Raw genomic sequence first — 26320 nt, forward strand, 5'->3', positions numbered from 1 at the left:
TATGTGTTGTTGTTTTTAATTTTTTACTATGTTTTAATATTCTGGATAAATTTACGATGAGTAATCAGTGGACTGATACAGCTACTCATCTGGAATTGTTGAATAAATTAGTGAGACATGAAAGGACTATAGATTTGTGAAAACAAAAAGTCAGGCCAGGAATTTCCCCCCACATTTCTTTCTTTCTTGCTTGCTTCCTTTTTTAAAGAAACATTCCAAATTGCTTGAGATTGAGGGAGCATTTTTGGGGGTTGACTCAGCATCTGGCTTCCACAGGCTTGAAAATCGCAGACGAATGGTCCGTTGCCCTGCTCTGGAGGTTGAGAAATGTTCATTTTTGTGGTCTGTAGCTTGAATGAGGTCAGTCTACCCAGAAAGCATTGTTCACACAGCGATGAGTATTTGTTTGGGGGCTGGATGCTCTACAGGATCCGAGGGAGAGGGCAGCCTTCCCCCATAGCCTTCTTGGTTTGCTTAGGTGCCCGTCAAATCACTCCCGACGAATGGCAACCCTATAAATGAACAGCCTCCAGAACACCCTATCATTAACCGCCCTGCTCAGGCCTTGCAAACTGAGGGCCTTGGCTTTGATTATCGAGGCCATCCATCTCATGTTGGATCTTCCTCTTTTCCTGCCGGCTTCATCCATCTTTTCCAAGCATCATTTATTTGAAACATTTGTTATCTTGTGGAATTTCTACCTTGTGGAATTTAGGGCAGCATACAATGCAGCTAAAATAACAATCATAAAAAATGCACACGGCCACAGTTTCAAATCTCCAATTAGAACTGCCAATAAATAAAATACTAATTAAATTAGTCAGATAAGAGTCCTAAACAGAACTGTCTTTGACTGTCTCCTAAAGACCGAAAGTGTCTTCTTCAGCGAGTCTTATGTTCTCCTGATGTGACCAAAGTACAGTAGCCTCAGTTTAGTTATTTTAGCTTTTAGGGAGAATTCAGGCCTCATTGGATTTGATCAAACCCATGGGTTTGTCTTTTTGGTGGTCCCTCAAATTCTCCTCCAACACCACATTTCAAACAATTCAGTTTTTTCCCTGACACCTTTCTTCATTGTCCGACTTTCACATCCATACATGGTAATAGAGATTAGAGAATACTATAGTATGAATTATTTTGATCTTTGTTTCCAGGAACACATCTGTACACGTAAGGTTCTTTTCTAGCTCCTTTCAAGTCTTAGTCTCTTGATTTCTTGGTTGGAGTCTCCTTTTTGTTTGGTGATTAAGCCAAGGAATAGAAAATCTGTACCAATTTTGGTTATCTTCGTTGTCATCCCTTAAAGTTGTGTAATTCTTTGGTAGTCACAGAATCATAGTGTTGGAAGGGGTCATACAGACCATCTAGTCTAAACCCCTGCCCAATGCAGGTCCAGTCTAAAGCATCTCTGACAAATATTCATCCAGTCATTGCAAAGGAGTTCGGGGGAGTGGGGGGGGGGGGGTGTGTTTGTCAATCAACCATTAGTTTCCATGAACATGCAAAGAAGTCTTGCGCTGGGACAGCAAGTCCTTACCCGTAATTTCTGGTGTGCATTCAGACAATTCACAGCCACACAAAGTGATAACAGCCACTGCTTTGATGGCTTTTACAGTAATTTGATAAAGTCATGAAGGAGGAGAGGACTATTAATGGTTCTCAGCCACCATGACCAAGTAGAACCTCCATGTACAGAGGCAGTCTACATCTACAGTTTACACCTGCTATGAGGACAAAAGGCGGGGTAAGGCTGTTGCTGGCATGCCTTGCTTCTGGGTTTCCTGGAAAGATCTGGCTGTCCTCTGTTAGAAACAGGATACAGGGCTAGAAGGATTTTGGGTCCAATCCAGCAGGGCTGGACCTCAGCAGCAGCTACTAACCATCACAACTGAGGCACTGGAATAAAAAAAATTATAAAGCATCATCCCCAAAAAGGGTCCAGCTTTATTTTTGCTCCCCTTGAAACTGCTTCTTCCTGAAGTTGCCCTTGTAATTTGGTGAGACTGGATCCTGTGACACCAGAAGGTGAAAATGAGGGCAAAGCTCACCAAAGGTTGTGTGAGCAGGGTGGACTGGAACCCAGGGACACTCCTAGACCCATTTGATTCCATACTTCCTCCTAAAAGCCCAGGGCAGCACACATTTCCACTTCTCCAACAGGGCCAGTTCTTTGGCCAAGGCACCCCAGCGACCACTTGGAACGACACTAGCACATCGACAGGGTCTGGACATGCTCTCTACCATTGGCGCCGTGGGAGATGACCCACGTGGCCTGCAGCAGTGGCGACTGGGGCCCCAGTGACACCGGCTAAGGCTCGGACCTGGCCAGGGCCACTGTGCTTGGGGCGACAACAGGCCTTGAAGCTGCCCTGCCACTCACCCCATTTCATCCTCACAACCAATCCGCAAGACGGATGATCTGAAGGACCATCGTCTCCCATACATTGCTGCCCTGAAATTGAGGTAACAGGGTGGGGCCCAGGGTGATGGTCCCACCAATCAAAGCAGTAGGAAAGAGCCAGAGTCCAGTGGCACCTGAAAGACTAACAAAATTTGTAGTGGGGTAGGAACTTTCCTGAGTCACTGCTCACTTCTTCAGATACCTTCGGTGCAATGTTCCCTCTAAGCTGTAGAGTCTTGTGAGCAAAAATTCTACTTTGTGAGCTACTGGCATTAAAGTTGTGAGCCAGCGATTTGGTTACTGCATCAATTAGTTTGCTCTGGAGCCATCCTTCCTGAGCTAAGACAAAAAGGTGTGAGCCGGAGGTTAAAAAACTGTGAGCTAGCTCACACTAACTCAGCTTAGAGGGAACACTGCGTTCGGTGTCATAAGAGCGCCTCCCCTGCCGCCAATGTTGTTAGTATTGAAGGTGCTCCTGGGACTCTGGCTCTTTTCTACTGCTACAGACGGACCGACACGGCGACCCAGTCTTGATCCAGCAACCAAAGAAGCTTGTTTAGTGGCCACATGAGAGAGGAGGGCCTTTTTGGTCCCAGCGCCCACGGTTAGGGTGCCAGCTTCACAGGTGCGCCTGGCCCCCCTCACTTTCCACCATTAGCAGGCAGCCGAAGACAATTTTATTGTAAGCCTCCTCGGGCTCCATAAGGAAGGTGACTAACAAAAGTTTAAAATAAAATCAGGATTAGCGCAGGGGACTGATCTGAGTTTGCCCAGTGAGCTTTGTAGCGGAGGGAGGCCCAGGGTCCGCAGTCCCTGCCTGATGCGCCATCCTCCCCCCCCAACTCGGAGCGCTAGACCCTCCTCTCTCCAGGGTCCCACGACTCCCAGGATGGCTGTGCCAGCTAGAGCTGGACGGTTCCACTTCCTAATTAGACTCTCCAAAGGCTCCACAGAGTCACACTCCCCCCCCCCCAATCTCTGGCTCTCTCTCCTCTTTTGCGTCAATGTCTCTATCAATTTACCCAAGTAGCGATGAATCCATTTTCTCCGCCGCTGCTCTTTTCTGTGGGAGAGGAGGCGGACCGCCAGCATTGCCGCCGCATTCTTTCTCCCCCTTTTGCAAAGACCCCCCCCTTCCTTACCCAAGCCCCTCGTATCTCCAAACAGTGCCCCTCCTGCTTGGCACCGGATGGTGCGGGGTGGGTGGGGGGGCGTTATGTCTTCGCTGGTGCAGCTCGCTTGAATTTGGGTGTTGCAGGAAAAGACACTGTGTTTTTTCTCTCCCTCCCCTCCTAGCTGTGAGAAGCCGTGGATCCAACGGAAATCCGTGCTTTCCCATGCCGGATACACCGCTTGCAGCAAGGGCACTCTCTGGCTGCTGGGGGGTGGGGGGGTGGAATGGGATCCGATGCTTGCGGCGGCGGCAGCAGCAGCAGGGGTGGGAGAAGAATCCTTCAATGTGGGGGGGGGAGGGGGAGGAAGAGCTCTTGCCTCCCGCAAACCGAGAAGGAGCCTTGTGACTCCAGGATCCAGCGGCACGTAAGTGGCTTTCTTTTGTTACCAAAACCCCCTTTCCAGGCGGGGAGAAAACGGAAGCGTAACCAGGACAAGTTTCGGGGGAGGGGAGGGAAAGGCTATCAGATTATATTGTCTGGGCTAGTAGTAGCCATCGGGGTGCCTGTCCCCGGGGAACTCATTCGGCTGGGGAGGGAAGGGAGATTTCGGGGTGGGGGATTTAGTGGGGAAAGGGGACCACTGCGAAATCCACGAGCCATGCGTCAAACACATCCATCGCTCTCTCTCTCTCTCCCCCCCCCCCTTTCCTTTCTCTATCGCATGCACCGAACCGTAACCCTGAGTTCAGAAGAGCCAGTGGCTTTGCCCCGGGAGGGTGGCATCATTGTTACAGAGAGGGACGTGTCTCCGAGACCTCTTTGGGGCTTGAGTTCGCATTCGGAATCTTTTCGATTCATTTGTTTCGCCACAGTTTTTGACTGCAGACAGACAGAGAGAAAGATGGTCGGTTGGCACAGGAGGGGGACTGCTGAGAGGCAGCGCACGGCAGACAGAAATCCTGCGACGACGCATTCCTGAGGAAGCCTGGCCGTGAATGCATCGGAGCAAAGCAGACCCCCCCCCCCGCCTGCGCGCTCCTGCTTCCAAGAGCCTCCTCTTCAGCCCCAGCTCATCCTTTGCTCTTGAGTAAGCTGCTTGGGAGAGGGCGGCGGCAGTGACGCATACACGGCTGGGATCCTTCACATCCTCCTGAGGAAAGATCCCACTGGGGACAGAGCAGACCGAAAAGGGTTCAGCGGAAAACCTGGGCTGGGGGGGGGGGAGTCTTGGGCTAGGAGGCTTGTCAGGTCAGCAGACCTAAAACTACATCACCAGTGTTGATAACTGACGTTGCCTCGGTTCTATTGCAAAGCCGGTGTGTTTGTTTTTTAAGTGACTATGGGCATGCTTCGAGGAGAAGTTCCCCTGCTCCCATCTAAGTGGAATGAGCAGGATCTCCCAGTTTTTCCAGTGGGGCTTGTGCCGGAGGCCTTCCCACTGGACTGTCCCCCAAGCCCTTCTCACAAAGCAGGTCATGACTACTTGGGAGCAAGGCTCCCTCTCAGCTGCGGAGTCTTGTGAGCAAAAATCCTACTTTGTGAGCTCCTGGCCATTAAAGTGGTGAGCGAGCCGTTTGGCTACTGCCTAAATTAGTTGGCCCTGGAGCCGTCTTTCCCGAGCGAAGGCAAAAATGTGTGAGCCGGAGGCTAAAAAGCTGTGAGCTGGCTCGCACTCACTCAGCTGAGAGGGAGCACTGCTTGGGAGGGGAGCAGCACCTGGAGGCAGGGCTGTCAGGAGCCACCCAGGGCTCGCAGGCAAAGACCCAACCCGGTTCCCGTAGGCAAGCGAGTCACATGACTTGCCCAGCTCCATGGGACCCTCAGGGTGACCACGGGCCCTGGGATTTGCCCCCCTTGGTAGGCCTGCTGAGATCCCTGGGCTGCACAAATGCAACACAAGAGGCACATAAATACTGGGGGTGGGACTGTCTTTTCCCACTGTCCCCCACAGCTTCCTGTGTGTGTAAAAGGCTGTTAGGTCACAGCCAATGCTCCCTCTCAGCTGCGGAGTTTTGTGAGCAAGAATCCTACTTTGTGAGCTCCTGGCATGGAAGTTGTGACCGAGCGATGGGGCTGCTGCACAAATTAGTTGGCCCTGGAGCCGTCCTTCCTGAGCGAAGGCAAAAATGTGTGAGCCGGAGGCTAAAAAACTGTGAGCTGGCTCACACTCACTCAGCTCAGAGGGAGCACTGGTCACAGCCAATCTATGGCCCCCCTGTAGAGTTTCCAGGGCAAGAGAGGTCCAGAGGTGTGGTTTGCCATTGCTTGCCTCTGCGTCGCAACCCTGAGCTTCCTCAGTGGTCTCCCTTCTAAGTCCCAACCAGAGCCAACCTTGCTGCGCTTCCCAAAGCCGATGAGAAGGAAGAAAATTCCTCTCGCTCTGTGTTATGTCTGTGTGCTGAGTTCAAACAGGAAGGCAGAGCAGAGAGTCTGTTTTGGCTTCTTCAGGTCTCTCTGGCCCGTGGAAGTTCACCAGAGTGCCACCCACGAGGGCTTCCCGGAAGGGCCCCACAGCCAGCTGCCTTCGAAAAAAACAAAAACCCGGGGTTCTGGAAACACAGCTTAAGTTTTTCCAAATCTACCTATGTAGCCTGGCTTTATTGCAAACTTAATCCCCCTTTCTCCTTTATGTCTTTTTAATGGTAAACGTGCTGTTGGCATTACAAGCTTGAGGCCGGCCGGCCAGCCTAAGAACTGAGATCTTTTTCCAGTTGTGAATTGCACCCGTTATGAAAGGTTACTGTGTTCACTGGGCTGTGTTTGGCGCTGGGTTGTTGGGGCAATACCAGGCTGGGGGAGGGTCCTACAGAAAAGGGCTTGTTGCAGCCCCCAGCATGGGGCAACTTGGATCAAGCGGAGACTCTTGAAGAGGACTTCTCCCTGTGGCCAGCAGAGAGCCCTGCTGGTGAGTAACTCGGTGACTTCCTGGTTCCTGTTCTGCAGTCATCCCCTTAGGGTGACCAATAGGAAGTTGGAGGGGGTGTCAGTGGGCGGGGCCTGGGGAGGCTAACGTCCATGCTCTGGTACTTCTGCAGAGCTCACTGGCATGATGGCATATGGCTGAATTCTGGTCTCCTAGCAGACCCTAACTCCCCTCTCTCTCCCCCTCTCCCTTCTCCCCTGTAGGCGAACACTATGCTTTAGTCCTCTGATGCGTCTCTAGCAACGTGCCAGGTCTTCCTGTCCCGTTGCAGCCATGCCGCCACGGCCCTCGTCCGGGGAGCTGTGGGGGCTCCACCTCATGCCCCCGCGGATCATGGTGGACTGCTGCCTACCCAACGGCATGATCGTCACCCTGGAATGTCTGCGGGAAGCGACTCTTCTGGGGATCAAGCATGACCTTTTCAAGGAGGCCAGGAAATACCCTCTCTTCCACCTCCTGCAGGTCAGTCGAAGGAGGGCCAAGGACTCCCGCGGGTTAGAAGAGGAGACGTGGCGGTGGAAAGGGCCGTCAAGTCGCAGCCGACTTAGGTAGACTCGGTAATCGACTGACTTCGCCTGGCACCCCCGGGCTTCTTTGGAGGTCTTCCATCCGACTACTAACACTGGCTGGCCCTGCTTAGCTTCCCAGATCTGACCAGACTGGGCTAGCCTGGGCCACCCGGGTCAGGGCAGAAAAAGAGCCGGCACAACGTGTCTTTATCACCAGTCGACTCCTCCTGTGCTGCTGTCGGCCGCCTGATCTTGGCCAGCACGGAAGGGGATTGGCCTGGACCCACAGGCAGCGTCACGGGCCCTGGAGGCTGTGCCAGCTGCCTCCCCCACCACCAACGGCTGGGAGTGAGCCGAGTCCCTCGAATAAAGAGGGAATAAAGAATAAAGCACGTGGGGATCTTTAGCTTGGAGAAACGACGGCCGAGGGGTGACATGATTGAGGTTTACAAGATAGAGCAGGTAGAGAAAGAAGTCATTTTCTCCCTTTCTCACCATACAAGAACTTAGTGGGCACTCCATGAAACTGCTGAGCAGTCGGGCTAGAAGAGAAGAAGAGGAGAGATTGGATTTATACCCCGCCCTTCACTACCCAAAGGTGTCTCCTTTCCCTTCCCCTCCCCACAACAGACACCCTGTGAGGTAGGTGGGGCTGAGAGAACTCTTGACAGAAACTGCTCTTTTTCAAGAACAGCTGTGCCAGAGTTATGACTTGCCCAAGGTCATCCAGCCAGGTGCAAGTGGAGGAGTGGGGAATCAAACCCGGTTCTCCCAGATTAGAGTCCGCGCACTTAACCACTACACCAAACTAGAACAGATAAAAGGAAGTAATTCTTCACCCAAAGAGGGATTAACACACGGAATTCACTGCCCCAGGAGGTGGTGGCAGCTACAAGCCTGGATGGCTTCAAGAGGGAACTAGACACATATATGGAGCAGAGGTCCATCAGTGGCTATGAGCCACAAGGTATAGATAGGAAGTCTCAGGCTGGGGCAAGGGATGCTCCGTATTCTTGGTGCTTGGGCGGGGAGGCAAAAGTGGGAGGACTTCTAGTGTCGTGGCCCCACTGCTGGACCTTCTGGTGGCCCCTGGTAGTTTTGGGCCCTGTGTGACAGAGTGTCAGACTGGATGGGCCATTGGCCTGATCCAATGTTGGCTTCTCTGATGTTCTTATGTACACTGGCACTGTCCTCACTGTGCCAGCTCATACAATTATTTGGGTGGTTTTGCTGAAAAATTTGCCCTCGTTCAAAAATGGCTGGGAACCAGAAGGCCTGGGTTCTCTGCGTATGAGCAGAATCTAAAGCAGGGTTCCTCAACACGGTACCAGTGGGCACCATGGTGCCCCCCAGCAGCTTTCTTGGCACTCGCCAAGTGTTTTTAGAAAGGGAGCGGGGCCAGATGGGAAACACTGGAAAAGAGTAAAGGGCTTCTGATTGGCCACTGGAGGTAGGATTTGCTGTACAGATTAAAATGATGTCATTCTGGCAGCAGTAGCCGCCACAGTGCTGGCTTTGTTCCGTCTCTTTTCCTCTCCAGAGGCAGTTTGGTGTAGTGGCTAAGTGAGCGGACTCTAATCTGGGAGAACCGGGTTTGATTCCCCACTCCTCCACTTGCACCTGCTGGATGACTTTCCAGGGCTCTTTTTGTAGCAGAAACTCCTTTGCATGTTAGGCAGCACACCCCTAATGTAGCCAATCCTCCAAAAGCTTACAGAGCTCTTCTTACAGGGACTACTGTGAGCTCTTGGAGGATTGGCTACATTAGGGGTGTGTCGCCTAACATGCAAAGGAGTTCCTGCTACAAAAAGAGCCCTGGCTCTGGAACAGCTGTTCTTGAAAAAGGGCAGTTTCTGTCAGAGCTCTCTCAGCCCCGCCTACCTCACAGGGTGTCTGTTGTGGGGAGGGAAAGGGAAAGGAGTTTGTGAGCCACTGAGACTCCTTTGGGTAGTGAAGGGCGGGGTATGAATCCAATCTCCTCTTCTTCTTCTTTTCCAGTGTTTTTTTTTTAACTGGCCCCCTGCACGTGGGCTTCCTCTGTGTGTGTGGCTCCACCGACCACGGAGGTCATTTTGTGGCTGCCCTCCCCACCCTGTGTCAGAACCCCTGTGGGTGCCCACAAGCTCAGAAATGTCAGGGACCAACCCACCCCGAACTAGAGGGTCAGAGCAGGAGTCAAAGTCTTGCGTCGTCACTGATAAGACGGGGCGAGGTGAGGCTGTTGTGAGTTAGAGCAGGGAGCCTGGATTCTGTGGGTGGGGAAAGGGGTCTCCTGAGGACTCCGCATCCCCAACCACTTTCATTTTCACACACACACCCAGGACGAATCTTCCTACATCTTTGTGGGGGTGACTCAGGAAGCAGAGAGGGAAGAATTCTACGATGAGTCACGGCGCCTCTGTGATCTGCGCCTCTTCCAACCCATCCTCAAGGTCATCGAGCCAGTGGGTAACCGAGAGGAGAAGATCTTGAACCGGGAGATTGGTGAGTCTCAGCCCCAGGGCCAGACTAGACCCGGCCGAACTGGTTGCAGGGGTAGGGGGGAGGCAGTGGCATTGAGAAAGCCTGAGGATCTGTGCGACCGTCCCTCTGACCCATCTTCTTTGGCACAGGGTTTGCCATCGGGATGCCCATCTGTGAATTTGAGCTCGTCAAGGACCCTGAGGTGCAAGAATTCCGGAGAAATATCCTCTCTGTTTGCCGCGAAGCCGTGGAGACACGGGGGGCAGTTGGGCCCCAAAGCCAGGCCTTGTATGTCTACCCCCCCAACGTGGAGTCCAGTCCAGAGCTGCCCAAACATGTCTACAGCAAACTGGACAAAGGTAACTTTTAGGGATGCAAGCTGTGGGTTGGGAAAGCGCTGGAGTTTTGCAGGGTGGAGCCTGGGGAAAGCGGGGTTTCCGGGGAAAAGAAGCCTCTGCAGCCCACCCTCTGGAGCAGCCATTTTCTCCAGGGAAACTGATCTTTGTCTGTTAGGCCACTTGTAATTCCAGGAGAACTCCTGGCCCCACCTGAAGGATTAGCAACAAACACAGGGGAAACACGGCAAGGTTGAGCAAGCGTAGAAAAACACCCTGTTAGAACAAAACACACAACACTATTATGCTACTGTGTCTTCATATATTGACTTAAATCATATACTTAAATACAATAGAGACCCTAGTGTGTCTTATTCATTTTAGTACCTGGAGAACTGGAGAAGCCTTCTCTAGAATTGTTGACTTGTGCATTGTAGCATTGTGACCTTTGGTTCCAGAAAAAATAATTGTGCCTGAAGAAGAATATCTCGAAACACGCAATTTTTGCCTGTGAGGCGTGTTGCTTTGATGCTTGCTGTATCTCTTTTCGGAAAGCATAACAGCCTGCTGCATCTCTCATCATTGATGACTGCTGCATTTCTCATCAGTTTCTCATCAGAAAGCAAGATAGTCTACAGGACTGGAACCTGTCTCTGTAGCTGTGGACTTTTCTACTAGATCTATAATGTTCTTTAGGTTTTTGTACTATAATGAATAAATAATAATAATAATCTTTCAATTTATTGATCGCTCAATCCTTGCAGAGCTGCTGGCTCTGAGCGATTTACAGTTACTCATTTCACAAGGGACTAACAATGCTTTATAGGGATAAGGGAGGACAACACACATAATCTTTACATAGCACACGTTTTGCAGCCAACGGGGATTTGTTCAGTTGCAAGTCAGACGTGATCCGGACGGCATTTTTCCCACTCGGCTTGGCTTGGCTGGATGACATCAGCTCTTCCTCTCCAGGACTCTTCAGGTCGCAGCTCCATACTGCCACCACCTGGCCGGAACGGCCCATTACAGGCTTCTTTATGCCTAAGAGATCTTCTAGGCTTTCGATCTTGTGAGCCGAACCTTCCGTTCACCAGCTAACACCTCCCCCATGGGGGTTTTAAGATACACTAGGGTCTCTATTGTATTTAAGTATATGAAGACACAGTAGCATAATAGTATTGTGTGTTTTGTTCTAACACGGTGTTTTTCTACAGTTGCCCCACCTGAAGGATGGCAACCTGTTAGACTCCCGGATAAATCAGTTCCAAACAACATTCACTCTGGAGAATGATAAATTTATTGAGACATTGATAGGATTCCACCTGTACATGGGCTGTGTGAGAACTAAGGTTAAAGGTGCAAAAGCAATAGATATACAGGGTTCAAGCAAGGGCCCTAAAAGGTTCAGAACCAATCACCCCCTGGGATTTCACCCGCCATATGTAACTGCCAGTCATCCCCCTTTCGGTGCCATCCCCCCAACATGTGAGACAAAGGCAGCATGAGGTGAGACTCAAGGACACTAAAAGTTCTCAGTGGTGATAAGATGTCTGGCACATCAAAGCGGTCTAGGAAGCAAAAGTATTTAGGTTCTACATTCTCCCACTCCCCCTCTAGGGTTTGGAGGAACAGGGAGGTGGTCACAAAGCAGGGCTTTCAAATATTTGCTGTGATGGTTGGAAGAAAATGAGGGTTAGAGGCTCTTTCTTCCCCCTTAGCAGAGTTCTGAGCCCATTTGGGCTCTCCTGTATTTTCCAGAAGCCATTCCCTGCAGCTGCTGTGGGGCTGTGGAGAACCCAAGATGAGGTCAGGAAACCCAGATCCAGTTCATTAAAAGCCCTAACGTAGTTTGGCCCTTAGAAAGCCAGAAAGGAAGCACCAATATCTTCCTTATTTTATGGGTATCCTTCCTGGAGTTCCTTCCTCCTAAAAACCCTTGGGATTATTCCAATTTATTTTTATGGCTGTTGGGTACATTTCTCAGGCACCTTTCACTCAAAGCCTGAATCGGGTTACAAATTAATAAAACAAAGCCAACGGTACAGCCACCATAAAATATTACCCCCTAAAAAGCCATTTTTTAAAAGTAATCAGGTCATACCCAATTCCTCCTAAAGATTAATGTCATCCAAAAGTTTGGTCAAAGGAGACTCTGAGGAAAGGCCAGTCACAGCCATGGCCCCCGTAGGAGAAAAAGCCCTGCCTCTTGTGTGGCTGCCAGCAGGCACTCCAGGTCATAGAGCAAGCCGTTCAAAGCTCTAAGACCAGGCCACTGGGCTACCAAGCCTGTGAGGTCCTGCTTATTGGGGAGACTGTTTCTCCTTTAAAACACACTCTGTGTGTATGAACTTAGTAGATTTCTGCTGCCACCAGGAATTAAAAATTCCAAATCTCTCTATTTTGGTAAAATGACCCAGTGTCTGGGCGCTTCAGAGGACTATGTGGCCCTGAGGAAGGACTGTTCTGAATGCTGGGATAAGTTTAAAGAAATAATGATTTATTTATAAAAGAACAAAATAGGTTTCTGGGTGTTTTTGAACTGTTGTTGAAGAAAGAAAATATAACTGACAAGGCTTGGTGTCACACACAGTCTCCCATACACCAAAACTCAACTCTGACAGGCTTATCTCTCTCATATATAGCCACACAGGCTGAACTTTCTCTCTCATATAGCCACACAGGCTAAACTCCCACTGCTTTCTCTGTCATACAGACTCTCACAAAAAAGCCTCTCCACACTCGTCTCTTCATGAACACTCAATCACTCTCATAGACACCCCTCCTCCCACACTCTCAGTCATCAGCCAATCGCATCACACTTATCTCCCTCTATCACTCTGCTTACATTACTGCAGTCACACTAAACATTTAAAGAAACACACACACCTAAACATGAAATCATTACAAATCAGCACCCCTGGGCAGCCTTTCTGAAGCCCCATTGTGTTCTCCGCCGCACACGAGGGACTGGCTCACGCGAGTGACTCTTCCTTGTCCTGCTTTCCCCCCTCCGTCTCCTGAAGGTCGGATCATAGTGACCATTTGGGTTATTGTGTCTCCAAACAACGACAAACAGAAATATACCCTCAAGACGCCGCACGATGCGCTGCCCGAGCAGGTGATCGCCGAGGCCATCCGAAAGAAGACCCGCAGCATGCACCTGTCGCCAGAGCAGCTGCGCCTGTGTGTGCAGGAGTACCAGGGGAAGTACCTCCTGAAGGTGTGCGGCTGCGACGAGTATTTGCTCGAGAAATATCCGCTCAGTCAGTACAAGGTGAGGGGCCCTAGACACCCGGAAGGAGTGACCTTCCCTGCAAGTCCTACTTTTCCCCATGAGAAAACACCACCCCACACACATCCACAGGCTCCCGTCAGAACCAGCCGCACAAGGGTGGTTTTATTTATTTATTATTTGCATGTATAGCCTGCCCATCCCGCAGGCAGGCTCAGGGCGGGTAGCGTCATTAAAGTAAATACAATTTCAGTTTAAGACATTAAACATTAAAACACAACAAAACATCATAACAATTAAAACAGTGGGTACAGCTTGGAACAGCAGAAGTTGGCTATAAAGTTCTGGCCCGATGGTACAATGCGTTAAAGGCCAGTTGTCGGTGGTCAGTAGACAGGTGACAGATGGGTGGTTGACTTGCTCTCTCTTCACTAACCAGCCCAGAGGCACTGTTAATGGCCGCAGAGCAGGATTTGAAAGGATCTGGTCACGGGAACCACCCCCCAATACCCCGTTCAGCGAGAAGTCCTCCTTTTCTGCTGCACTTCTGTTTGTCTAGTCCAATGTACTCCCAGCCATTCTTCCGAAGATATGAGGCTACTATGCATAGCTCTGTCTTCCCCTTTTTAATCTTTGCAACAGCCCTGTGAGGTAGGTTAGGCTGACTGGCCCATTGTCTCCCAGTGAGTATCACATCAGAACAGGCATCCTTTCCTTTGGTGTCGTGGTTAAGTGCGCGGACTCTAATCTGGGAGAACTGGGTCTGATTCCCCACTCCTCCACTTGCAGCTGCTGGATGACCTTGGGCAAGCCATAGTTCTGTCAGAGCTGTCATTGAAAGAGCAGTTCTCGAAAGAGCTCTCTCAGCCCCACCTACCTCACAGGGTGTCTGTTGTGGGGAGGGGAAGGGAAAGGAGTTTGTAAGCCACTCTGAGACTCCGAGTGAAGGGCGGGGTATAAATCCAACCTCTCCTCCTTCTTCTTCCCGAGTCTCCCAGATTCTAGTCTGACCCACAGACCCCTCTGCCACTGGCTTTCGGGGATCTCCTTCCCGAGTCGCCGTTGAAATGAATGAGGGCTTAATGAAGGCGCCGGTGAGATAGGGTAGCAGGCCAAGCTACTTTGTCAACAGTGTGTGCTTTTCCGTGTCTCCTGCTTCCAGTACATGAGGAACTGCATCGCCATTGGCCGCCTGCCCCACCTGATGCTCATGAGCAAGGAGAGCCTCTATGGCCAGCTGCCGGCCAACGTGTTCGTGCTGCCCTCCTACGCACGCCGCTCGGCCCCTTCCTCGCACGTCAATGGAGACGTCCCCACCAAGTCACTCTGGTCTATCAACAGCCTTCTGCGAATCAAGATCCTGTGTGCCACCTACGTTAATGTCAACATCCGCGATATCGATAAGGTTGGGCAGGAGGGAGGCCCAGCTGGGCGCGGGTGATGGGCCTTGTACTATGTGACTGAGTTATACCTGTGGCAAGGCCCGTGCCTGCCCCTGATCTGCTGCTCCCTGGACCACCCACTTTCCCTCATACACGCTACTCCCCTTGGACCTCAGTGCTGGGGTCCCTTTTCCAGAACTTCTGAGAAGTCCGAACAGCCCAGAATGATGGGGCCGTGGAAACATGGCGGCTGCCAGTTTGGCTGGCTTTTCTCTGTGGGAAGCATGGAGCTTGCCAGGTCTTCTGGGAGAAGAAGGGGCTAGCAGTGACAGAGCAGGGGGGAAACCCCCCCCCCTCCCAAGGCTTGTTCTCATCTTTCTCTCTCTCTTTGTAGATCTATGTCCGGACAGGAATTTTCCACGGTGGGGAGCCCCTTTGTGACAACGTGAACACCCAGCGCGTCCCCTGCTCCAACCCTCGGTAATTGAGATAGAGGAGAGTGGCGGTGGGCAGCGATGCAGGGATGAGGGGAGACTCCGAGGGACAAACTAGTTGTGTGCTGGGAGTTCTGTGTCCAGCTATGTTACAAATACTATTCTCAGGAATCCTTTCAGAGGGCAGCCATGTTGGTTTGCAGTAGAACGCCTGGGTGGGAGTCCAGTAGCAACGGAGAGACCAGCCAGATTTTCGGGGTGTAGGCTTTCAAGAGCCAAAACTTTCGAAAGTCAAGATTTGGGAGGTCTAAGCTGCTGAGAGTCAAAAAGCTCCCTTTATTGATACCTGATAGAGCTATGACCAGTGTTCCCTCTAAGCTGAGTTAGTGTGAGCTAACACACAGTTTTTTTAGTCTTCAGCTCACAGATTTTTGTTTCAGCTCAGGGAGGAGGGCTCCGATCCGGAGCAAGCTAATTTATGCAGTAGCGAAATCGCTCGCTCAGAACTTGAATGCCAGAGGCTAAAAAACTGAGCAAGCTTACACTAACTCGGCTTAGAGGGAATACGGGCAGGGACCTCCCTGACTGCACCCCCCCCCTCCCGAGCTGACTCCAGCATGACTCTCTTTATCGGCAGGTGGAACGAGTGGCTCTCCTACGACATCTATCTCACTGACTTACCACGAGCGGCCCGCCTCTGCGTGTCAATCTGCTCAGTGAAAGGCCGGAAGGGGGCCAAGGAGGTGAGCGCCCTCAGGGCATGGGGGGAGGGTCTACTTCCCGGGATGCTTCAGTGGAGCCCCAGCGCCCATTTGCTCTGCCAAGGCTGAGCCCTGAAACCAGTGAATGAAAATTAGCAAAGAGAACGCCTCTGAACACATGTAGGATGCTAAGCAGCCACTGCATTAGGAGGCCAGGCCATGTAGACCGCGCTGGGGTCCCTCTGCGTGGGCTTAAGCTCCAGCCCCTCTCCTCTTAAAGTGTGGCTTGGGAGCCAAGTCTCACACAGCTCCGCACAGCTTCTCTGGTCTGTGGCGGGACCGTGGCTCAGTGGAAGAGCCTCTGCTTTGCCTGCAGAAAGTTCAATCCCCGGCATCTCCAGTTAACGGATCTGGCAGTAGGTGATAGGAAAGGCCTCTCCCTGGCTGAGACCCTGGAGAGTCACTGCCAGGGTAGATAACACTGACCTTGATGGACCAAGGGTCTGGTTCCGTATAAGGCAGCTTCCTGTGTGTCCCCACTTGACAGGAGCACTGCCCCCTCGCCTGGGGCAACGTCAACCTCTTTGATTACAAAGACACCCTGGTGGCTGGGAAGATGGCGCTCAACCTGTGGCCCGTTCCCCATGGCCTGGAGGACCTGCTTAACCCCATCGGAGTGGGGGGCTCCAACCCTAATAAGGTGAGGCTGCTCATCCGCTGCACAGCACAGCACTTCTGGTGTGCAGAACACTTTCCCCAGCTTTGTTGTGTGGTGCTGGTCATTCCTCCCTTGTGGATGGGGAAGGCAGAGGCTGGATGGGGAATGCTTTGCCCGGGGAAAAAGGGGAGTCCCTGGCCCAGCTGGGGCTTGAACTCAGAACCCCCAGGAGCACATAAGAACGTAAGAACATAAGAGAAGCCAATGTTGGATCAGGCCAGTGGCCCCTCCAGTCCAACACTCTGTGTCACACAGTGGCCAAAAATACCAGGTGCCATCAGGAGGTCCACCAGTGGGGCCAGGACACTAGAAGCCCTCCCACTGTTTGCCCCCCCCAGGCACCAAGAAGATGGACTTCTGATCCATATGCTTATCTAATTTCCTCTTGAAGCCATCCATGCTTGTAGCTGCCACCACCTCCTGTGGCAGTGAATTCCAGGTGTTAATCACTCTATGGGTGAAGAAGTACTTCCTTTTATCCATTCTAGCCCGACTGCTCAGCAATTTCATGGCATGCCCACGAGTTCTTGTATTGTGAGAAAGGGAGAAAAGTATTCCTTTCTCTACCTGCTCTATCCCATGCACAGTGTTATAAACCTCGATCATGTCACCCCTCAGCCGTCGTTTCTCCACGCTAAAGAGCCCCCAGCGCTTTAACCTTTCTTCATAGGGAAAGTGTTCCAGTTCTGGTGTTTGCTGGGAGCCAACATTTTCCTCCTCCTCATGGTTCTCTCTCCAGTGGGCCCCAACTCCATGCAGTTCCCACCACCACAGAATGGCCTGTCGCTTCCACACCTCACCGCAGGGTTGCTGTAGAAAGACAGAAATCGCTGTCCTCTAGTCTTGACTTGTCTGCATATTCTGGGAAGCCTGTAACTCCTGCTGGGTCTTCTGGCATAAATTGGACTGCTGGTGGGCACGTGAGAGAGGGCCTTTTCAGTGCAAGCCCCATGGTTAGGGAACAACTTCCCCAGGGAAGGTGCTCCCGGCCCCCTCACGCCGGATGGTTAGGAGCAGCTGAAGACTACATTTGATCAAGTGACCAGCAGTCCTAAACTGTGGTTTTAAACTTTGGTTTTAAGTATTTTTATGTGCTCTTATTTTAAGTATTTTATTTTATATATTTTCTGTAAGCTGCCTTGAGCTCCATAAGGCAGAAGACATGGCTAATGAAGGTTTTAAATAAATAAACCGCTCCTCAAATGTGAGCCCAAAGCCCGGACGGCGGGGGTCACCCCTAACCTCCTTGAGCCTTGGAATTCGGAGAACCAAGAGTGGGTACCGTGACAAAATGGCTGCCACAGGGGCCAGGGGACAGCGACAACATAAAATGGCTGCCATGGCAGATGGAGCCTCTCACCAAACATGGGTGGGTTCTAGGTAGGGTTGCCAGCCTCCAGGTGGGGCCTGGGATTACAACTGATCTCAGGTCAACAGAGATCGGTTCCCCTGGAGAAAATGGCCGCCTTGGAGGGTGGGCTCTATGGCATCCTATCCTCCTGAGCTCCCTCTCCTTCCCAAGCCCCGCCCTCCCCAGGCTGAGCCACCAAAATCTCCAGGAGTTTCCCAACTCTGTGATGGAGGCAGCTCGTTGTGAAGGGAGGGCTCCCTGCAGACACAGAGGGGCTGTTTCTGGGCCTGCTGTGAGGCACCTCCTGCTTCAGCGGGGTGGAGGAAGGTCAGAGTGGGCTCTCTGCTTCAAGGAAGAAGGAAGCGGGCTTACCTGGTGCCCACAAACGCCACAGAGGCCGTCATTGCAGGAGAAGATTCAATCCGAGAACAAGCGAGATTAGCAGCTGGGTGGGGTGGGGGGAGCACTATGCCTGTAAAGTCCGGACTTGCAACTTCTTGATTTGCTGCCCCACTCTTCCCTCCACAGGAGACCCCTTGCCTGGAACTGGAGTTCACCTGGTACAGCCACACGGTCAAGTTTGCTGACGCCGCCGAAATAGAGGAGCACGCCAACTGGGCCATGTCTCGGGAGCTGGGGCTCAACTACTGCATGGTGGGGCTGGTAAGGGGGCCAGCCCTGAGCCCGGAGAGGGAAGAGAGGCGAGGGGAAGGTGGGCTGGCTGGGGGGCTAATCTTCTCTCTCCCTCCTCCCAGAGTAACCGTCTGGCCCGGGACAGCTCCCTTGACGAAAGCGAGCTGGAGCAGCTCCGGAACATTTGCAACCGGGACCCCCTTTCAGAGATCACTGAGCAAGAGAAGGACTTCCTGTGGAGACACCGGTGGGTGGGCTGGAGGTCCGGGGTTCTCTTCTGGGTGGGGAGTAGCTCTTCGTCACTTGAGCACATCAGTATCCCACCAGTCTTCCAAGCTGCTCGTCACGAGAGGCATTGTTCTCGGTTCATTTCAATCTTCGCAGCAACCCTTTGAAGGGGTACCCTTTGAAGGGGTACTGCCTTTCCTGCACAGGCAGGCTCAAGGCAGCGTACAACAGGTTAAAATACAATAAGAACATAGAACATAAGAGACGCCAATGTTGGATCAGGCCAAAGGCCCATCTAGTCCAACACTCTGTGTCACACAGGGGCCAGAAATACCAGGGGCCATCAGGAGGTCCACCAGTGGGGCCAGGACACTAGAAGCCCTCCCACTGTTGATCCCCCCCAGCACCAAGAAGACAGAGCATCACTTGCCCCAGAGCCCCTATCTATACCTTGTGGCCCCTATCTATACCTTGTGTCAATAAAACACGTGCATAAGTGCAATACTATACAATTCACATAACAACAATATACATACAAAGTGCAATTAAGTGCAGATGGCGATTGCTGTATGGGGGTCCAATATAGCTAAACCAATATCCATAGTTGTTCTTAGTACCAATAACATAAGGGCCGTAGCCGTTCAGGTTAAGTTCAGTAGCAGTCCTGGGTGGTGGTTTTAAATGTTGGTTTTATGTTTTTGCGTATTTTATTATATGTGTTTTGTGTGTTCGTAAACTGCCTTGAGTGCCAATGCTCCCTCTGAGCTGTGGAGTCTTGTGAGCAAAAATTCTATTTTGTGAGCTCCTGGGCATTAAAGTTGAGAGCAAGCGATTTGGCTGCTGCATAAATGAGTTTGCCCTGGAGCCCTCCTTCCTGAGCGAAGACAAACATGTGTGAGCCAGAGGCTAAAAAACGGTGAGCTAACTCACACTAACTCAGCTGAGAGGGAACACTGCTCACCACCAATGCTCCCTCTAAGCTATGGAGTTCTGTGAGCAAAAAATCCACTTTGTGAGCTCCTGGCATTAAAGTTGAGAGTGAGCGACTTGGCTACTGCCTAAATCAGTTTGCTCTGGAGCCACATCCTTCCTGAGCCAAGACAAAGACTTGTGCGCCAAAGGCTAAAAAACTGTGAGCCAGCTCGCACTCACTCAGCTTAGAGGGGACACTGTTGCGTGCTATCAGGAAGACAGGTGACCAATAAACGTTTTAGATAAATACAAATAAGTAAGTGTGAAGTTGGTTCATCTGAGAGAAAACGACTGGCCCGTGAACGTTCAGCAAGCTTCCACGGCAGAGTGGGGATATGAACCCGGGTCTTCCACCTTGTGGTCCACCACTGTCGCCACCGCACTGCATGGATGACAGGAGTGAATGGGCCGGGAGGCAGGACTCCGTGGCTCAGACGGGGGGAGAGGGGGTGTGCCTGGGTATTAGCAGTCTGCTCTTTTCCTTCCAGGCACTACTGTGTCAACATCCCGGAGACCCTCCCCAAACTACTGCTGTCTGTCAAGTGGAATTCACGGGACGAGGTGGCTCAGGTGAGGTGAGCGTGTCCTGTGTGTGGCAGGGCAGGAGGCCACTCCCCTCAGCCTTGCGGCCGACTGTGGCCATTTCCCCACTTGTGTCCATCAGTCGTCTCCTGCCTCCCTTCCCGCCCTGCAGATGTACTGCCTCCTCCGGGAGTGGCCACTCATCAAACCAGAGCTCTCCATGGAACTCCTGGACTGCAATTTCCCGGACCCGGTGGTGAGGGAGTTCGCCCTGAAGTGCCTCGTGAAGGGCCTGACAGACGACAAGCTCTCTCAGTATCTCATCCAACTCGTGCAGGTAAGAGGCGCCTGGTGAGGCAGAGCCCCTCTTGGTGGCTGGGCTTTGGGGTGGGTCACATCCAGGTGACGTGTGGCTGCACGTCTGGGACCCAGCACAGTGCCAGGTGGCCAGTCTGGAGCAATCTGAGTAGCATCTGTTTGGTAGGCATTGGGGGTGGGTCAGAGGAGGGGCCGTGGCTCAGTGGGAGAGCCTCTGCCTGGTGTGCACAAGGCCCCAGGTTCAGTCCCCAGCACCTCCAGTTGAAAAGGACCAGGCAGGAGGTGATGGGAAAGACCTCGGCCTGAGACCCTGGAGAGCTGTAAAGAGGGGCCGTGGTTCAGTGGAAGAGCCTCTGCCTGGCGTGCACAAGGCCCCAGGTTCAATCCCCGGCACCTCCAATTGAAAAGGACCAGGCAGGAGGTGATGGGAAAGACCTTTCTCTGCCTGAGACCCCAGAGAGCGGCTGCCAGTTTTGAGTAGACAGGACTGACCTCGATGGGCCCAGGGCCTCATTTGGTATGAGGCAACTTCCCGTGTGTTCTTGTGTATGCGTGACACTGAGATCGTAAGTACGTGATGGAGTCTGGGACAGGGACTGATACTACAGGTTTATAACATGCTAAAGAAATGATGCCCTGTGGAGAGGCAGTAATAGGGAAGGCTGTGCCTGTTGAATTTCTGCCTGTTATTCAACTGATCACCCTGCCAGGGAAAGAAACTGGAGGGGTCTAGATTGAAGGCATTTGCCGCTGGCTGCGTTGCACCCTCTGGCTAGAGGCCAGCCCCCCCCAACCTCACTACCCCCATCTCCTTTCCGAAGGTTCTCAAGTACGAGCAGTATTTGGACAACCCCCTGGCCCGGTTCCTTACCATGAAGGCCCTGACAAACCAGCGGATTGGACACTTCTACTTCTGGCATCTCAAGTAAGCGTGGCCCAGGGGGAAGCAAGGACTGGGGGCAAGGGAGGGAAGCCCATAGACGAGGTCCGTGGGGATGAGGTCAGCAGACGCCACACGGCCTGGTCGGCTGCCCTTCCATCGGTGGCATGCCCAAGAATAGGAGTGCAGCCTGCAATACCGCCTAAGAAAAAGGGTCTTGTGGGACTTAAAAAGGTGCATAAAACAGCAACCAAATTTATTTATTTATTTCTTCAGTTTATACCCCGCCCTCCCCACCGAGGCAGGTTCAGGGCGGCTTACCTAAAATGCATATATAAATCCAATTAACAACCATAATAAAAACAACCAAAGACCATAAACTAATCAGTGCTGGAACAATATTCAGACAAAGTGCGAGAGCAGTATCAGTTGCTCTGGGGGGCACAGGGGGCGGGAGGATGCGGCTGGAGTCTTCCTGCTTATGGGTATCCTAGAGGCAGCTCTGGACTGGGCGGGCCTGGGGTCTGATCCAGCTCTGAGACGGATCCTGTCTTGCCTCCCGCAGGTCGGAGATGCACAGCAAGCCCGTTTCTCAGCGCTTCGGGCTAATGCTGGAGGCCTTCTGCCGTGGCTGCGGGATGTACCTGAAGCACCTGAACCGGCAGGTGGAGGCCATGGAGAAACTCATCAACCTGACCGACATCCTGAAGCAAGAGAAGAAGGACGAGACGCAGAAGGTACTTGCCCTGGATCCTCCTTCCCTTCTCTTCTGTCCCTTGTTACCCCTGCAGAAAGGCAGGTGAGCGCAGCCAAAGGGATTCCACAGTGACCCTCCTGCATTCTGTTTCCTAAACCAACTGAGGCAGAATCAACATGAGGATTGAGGAGAGGCCGGGGAAGCGCTGGGCAGGGGGAACCCTCCCTCTGGCATCTGTGAGTGGCTGTGGCTAATGAAACACTGACTAGAAAAACACTTTGCATATGCTCAGAGACACTGTCTTGTTCCCTCCTTGTCTCTTTTGGTCCCCTCCCCCTCCTCCCAAGATGCAGATGAAGTTTCTGGTGGAGCAGATGAGGAGGCCGGATTATATGGAGGCGCTTCAGGGCTTTATCTGTCCACTCAACCCCGTACACCAGCTAGGCAACCTCCGGTGAGACCCAGTTTTCTCCAGGGCGAGAGGAAGGTCAGCCTAACAGAAACTGGCCTGGGTTCCCGGGAGGGGGGACTGGTGGACGAGTCCAAACCTAAACCCTGTGGGTCCCCAGGGGAGTTGCACACAAGTAACCAGACCGTGTTTTGTTTTTTAAAAAAAGTTTTATAATTTTTTTAAAAAAAAAATATTATTGAGAAAAAAGTCGAGCTTAAACAGTAAAACCTTAAAATTCTAAAACTTTAAAACATTCATGATATTTGTACGGTATATGGTCATAGGTATCCGTATTATCTTCCAGTAAGTGTATGTATGTATGTATTTATTTATTTATTTATTTATTTATTTATATCTTCGATTTCTACCCCGCTCCAACCCCGAAGGGTCTCTGAGCGGCTTACAAGTTCCAAATTTATCCCTAGCTAAGGCCACATGTCTACAGGGGTTGGGGCTGCCTACCGGCACCCAGGTGGCAGGGCTCGCTATTTTTCTTGGTTGTTCTTCCCGGGCGGTCTTTCGGGTGTCAGTGCTCGGTTCCTGGTGTGGTCGTCCGGTCCGGAGGCTTCTTCTTTCTTTCTTTCGGCGGGCTCCGCTCGTCTGTGGGTCGTATCGACTTACAGCCCAGCTAACGTCCGTACGGCTCCGCTGCGCTTGCGTCACGTCACCACGTCCTTCTGTAGCTCCGCCTCTGTCTCCACCTCCATCGCTCCACTTGCCACATAAGTGTACAATTAACAAATTTTAAAAGCTATTTATCCTATCCTTCCGCACAGTAAGATCCATCAAACTCAGCTATCAGAGTTGCAAAATTACCAACAAAGGTGATTGTCTACAAAGCCAGCAATAATACTCATCATAATAAGCATAGAGTAGGGTATAAACGAACGTAAACTATTAAAATAAATTATACAAAGGCAAATTAATCATGCAGAATTACCAAACACAAACTCCCACAGTATCTAATCTCAATCCAACATTAAAAATAAATGTAATTATGGAAGTATATCTTTTTTCATTAGATAATCTATTATGGGAAACCAAGAGTCAATAAACAACGAATGTAGTTTCCCAGACAGATCAGTTTCTGTCAGGATAAGAATTCACTCTATAGCCAACACAATACTCTAAAATATGCAGCAAGAAAACAAACAAACAAACAAAAACTAGCTCAACTGTCTAACCCTCTTGGGGGGCTTGCGTTAGATGGCCCAAACCTCAAATTCCAAAGGCCAAGGCTCAGGCGCTGTTTATGCTGCTAGCAATTGCAGTGCAAGCAGGGGTCATTTCCTACGGGAGCACACAGGAGCGGAGCTCCGGCAGTAAGGAGCCCAGGGGGAGGGAACATGGAACAAGCCCCGCCCCCTCTCCCAGCAGCCCTCAGTCAGGCCACGAGGAGCAAGAAGCAGCCAGGTAAGTTGCAGAACCCCCCCCCCCGGCCCACCTTCAGGTATCTGTGAGGGCAGATGTGCGTTTCTCCCCCCCTTCCCCAATAGCTAGCAATCCAAAACAGTCCAGTGGAGCCTGAGCGGTGGGTGTTGCCTTCTGACACACTTCCGGTGATGTCAGGGGGTATGGCATATGCAAATAAGTTATGCTAATGAGCTCCTGCACCTCTTTTTCTACGAAATGACCCCTGAGTGCAAGCAAGCCGTAACTGAGGCCTCTGGTCCCCTTCTTTTGGGTCTTAGTTCAGGTATAGTTTTTGGCCCAGCATCATCAGGTGAGGATGACAACCAAACAGAACAAGTTCTTTGGAGAAGTCTCGAGAAAATCACCTCATTACCTCTGGGTCTCCTCCCTGCCTCCCTCCGACAGGCCACCGGTTCTCATGAGAAGCCGGTCACGCCACCTCCCTCTCCGGCCTTGAAGATGTTGAGGCCCAGAGGCCAATTAAGTAGCTCCTGCGAGAGGGACCAGGCCTGTGACTAGCCACATCAGCCCTTGAGAGGGAGGCCAGGGGTGCGTTGCCTCACAGCAGGGAGCAGCAAGACGCCGCCTCCGAAAGTGACCCGCGTGTTCCCTTTTGCACCAGGTTGGACGAGTGCCGGATCATGTCTTCTGCCAAGAGGCCGTTGTGGCTGAACTGGGAGAATCCCGACATCATGTCCGAGCTGCTCTTCACAAACCACGAGATCATTTTCAAAAACGGAGACGGTGGGCACCGGACGGCAGAGTGGGCCAGGCGGCCAGGCTGGGGGAGGCTGGGAGGAAACTGGGACTGGCTGCTTGCTGGGGCAGGCTCCAGGAATCATCTCTTTTCAACATTCCGTCCCCCGGTGGAGTAGGGCAGGAACATTCCTTCCCAGCATCCGGTCCTCTAGCTCAGTAACACTTAAGAAGAGCCCTGCTGGATCGGACCAAAGTCCTGCCTAGTTCAGCACCCTGTTTCCTTCCGTTGCCAGCCGGATGCCCTCAAGGAAGCCCGTGACCAGGCGCACAGAGGCCAGAGCCTCCCCCTCACTTGTGGCCCCCCCAGCTAGGGATGTTCGTTCGCGTCCTGCCTCTGGTCATGGACGATCCAGATATCTGTTCTGGCTGAGACCCCTCCTCCTCCACGAACTCGGACCTTCTGCACAACTGTCAGAATCGCTGGTCGTCACCAGCTCTTGAGGCAGCCAGTCCCAGAAAGGATTTATTTTGCTCCTCCGGAGTCTTTCCTGCGACAGTTAAGCTCCAGTGTCTTGAGAGAATGGCTCTTCCCCTGCCCTGCCCCTGGATCCTGCCTCCATAGATTACCTGACACTTTCCCTAAACCATGCGAATGGCCATTCTACAATGTCATGCACTGAGGGAGACGAGGGGCCAAACCCAGACTGGGAGACCATTATTCGTTCACACGGGCTCTGTACTGGGTTCCCCCCCCCACGCCCACCCTTTCCCCCCTCCCCCAAGTATTGTCCTTATTTTTGTCTTTGCTCTGTCCCCCTCTCCGTCGCTCCCAGACCTCCGGCAAGATATGCTCACGCTGCAGATCATCCGGATCATGGAGAGCATGTGGCAGAACCAGGGGCTGGACCTTCGGTAAGGAGATTGGGTGTGTGTGTGTGAAGCGGCCTGTGGCTGACCCTAGCTGTGTCCACTCCTCAGCCCCCTCCCAGCCCTTCCTCGGCTTGGCCGTTTGTTCTGTGAGCAGAGGGCACTCTCTCTCCTTCCGGAGGCTCTCCAGAGCCCAAGCCTGAGCACCTTCCAGGATCGTTGGGCGGGTCAGGATTTCACATCTGCCTGTGTTGCCCCTCGCAGGGCTGGCAGCTCTTTCCGGGTGTCTTGCCTGGCTGCCCCCAGCAACCTCAGCAGGGCCTCTGATCAAGGGGGGGGGGTCCTCAGCCACCACCACCAGGCCTCCACCCTTGTCCTCCCTGGGAGTTTGCTCTGGGTCTGCCTTCAAGAGTCCAGTGAAGTTGCCGGTTGCAGCCTGGGAAATCCCAGGAGATTTTGAGAGTGGAACGGGGGGGGGGGGACTTTCAGTGGGGTAGAATTCCCCAGAGGGCACCTTCCCAAGCGGCTGTCTCCCGGGGGGGGGGCTTCTCTGCTGCCTTGAGATCAGTTGTAATCCATCCCAGGAGATCCCCAGCCACCACCTGGAGGTTGGCAACCCTGTGTGCAGCTGCTGCAAGCCCGAGGTCTTCGGGGCCTTTCTCTGACTATCCGGGGACCAGTGTTGCAGCCGATGTGGGCCACCTTCTCACTGGCCAATCAAAAAAAACAAGGGCAAAAGACTAGCGTCCCAAATATACAAATCCCACTAGTAGAAACCACAATCAAAGATTGCCAAAACAATATATTGAACAATTGTAAAGTTGGTGGTGTCACAACAACAACATGAGTGCATACTGTCACTATAATAAGGCATAAGATACTAATATTTCCTCCTTTGTAGATAAGACATAAAGCCCACGTAGTCAGTGTAACTTGATAGGAGGAGTCCACATAGTCATAATATTGTCCAAACAGCCTTTGCAAAGATGCCTGTTCTAGATACTTGGAAGTTGCATTTCCTTCGACTTCTTCAGTTTGCCGGCTGCGTAGGTGGAACCTGATTTCAGCAATTG

The 26320-nt window shown here is 52.1% G+C and overlaps 1 protein-coding gene across 1 annotated transcript in view; it reads left to right on the forward strand.

Moving 5' to 3' along the window:
• Positions 1-3862: 3862 nt before the first annotated feature.
• The window catches only part of LOC107118085 (phosphatidylinositol 4,5-bisphosphate 3-kinase catalytic subunit alpha isoform-like), a 31478-nt gene continuing 9020 nt past the window's right edge, over positions 3863-26320 (forward strand). The window contains exons 1-19 of the mRNA XM_015420325.1: positions 3863-3940; positions 4389-4603; positions 6643-6901; positions 9270-9432; positions 9561-9770; positions 12773-13023; positions 14144-14386; positions 14758-14843; positions 15435-15540; positions 16046-16198; positions 18096-18230; positions 18323-18447; positions 19889-19970; positions 20095-20259; positions 21062-21165; positions 21686-21857; positions 22165-22271; positions 24304-24425; positions 25214-25292. Coding sequence (XP_015275811.1) covers positions 6713-6901; positions 9270-9432; positions 9561-9770; positions 12773-13023; positions 14144-14386; positions 14758-14843; positions 15435-15540; positions 16046-16198; positions 18096-18230; positions 18323-18447; positions 19889-19970; positions 20095-20259; positions 21062-21165; positions 21686-21857; positions 22165-22271; positions 24304-24425; positions 25214-25292 — 2492 coding nt within the window. The 5' untranslated portion in view covers positions 3863-3940; positions 4389-4603; positions 6643-6712. The remainder of the gene's footprint in view (positions 3941-4388; positions 4604-6642; positions 6902-9269; positions 9433-9560; positions 9771-12772; positions 13024-14143; positions 14387-14757; positions 14844-15434; positions 15541-16045; positions 16199-18095; positions 18231-18322; positions 18448-19888; positions 19971-20094; positions 20260-21061; positions 21166-21685; positions 21858-22164; positions 22272-24303; positions 24426-25213; positions 25293-26320) is intronic.

Source organism: Gekko japonicus, unplaced genomic scaffold (genome assembly GCF_001447785.1).
Source record: "Gekko japonicus isolate JY-2015 unplaced genomic scaffold, Gekko_japonicus_V1.1 scaffold336, whole genome shotgun sequence".
NCBI classification, from domain to species: Eukaryota; Metazoa; Chordata; class Lepidosauria; order Squamata; family Gekkonidae; genus Gekko; species Gekko japonicus.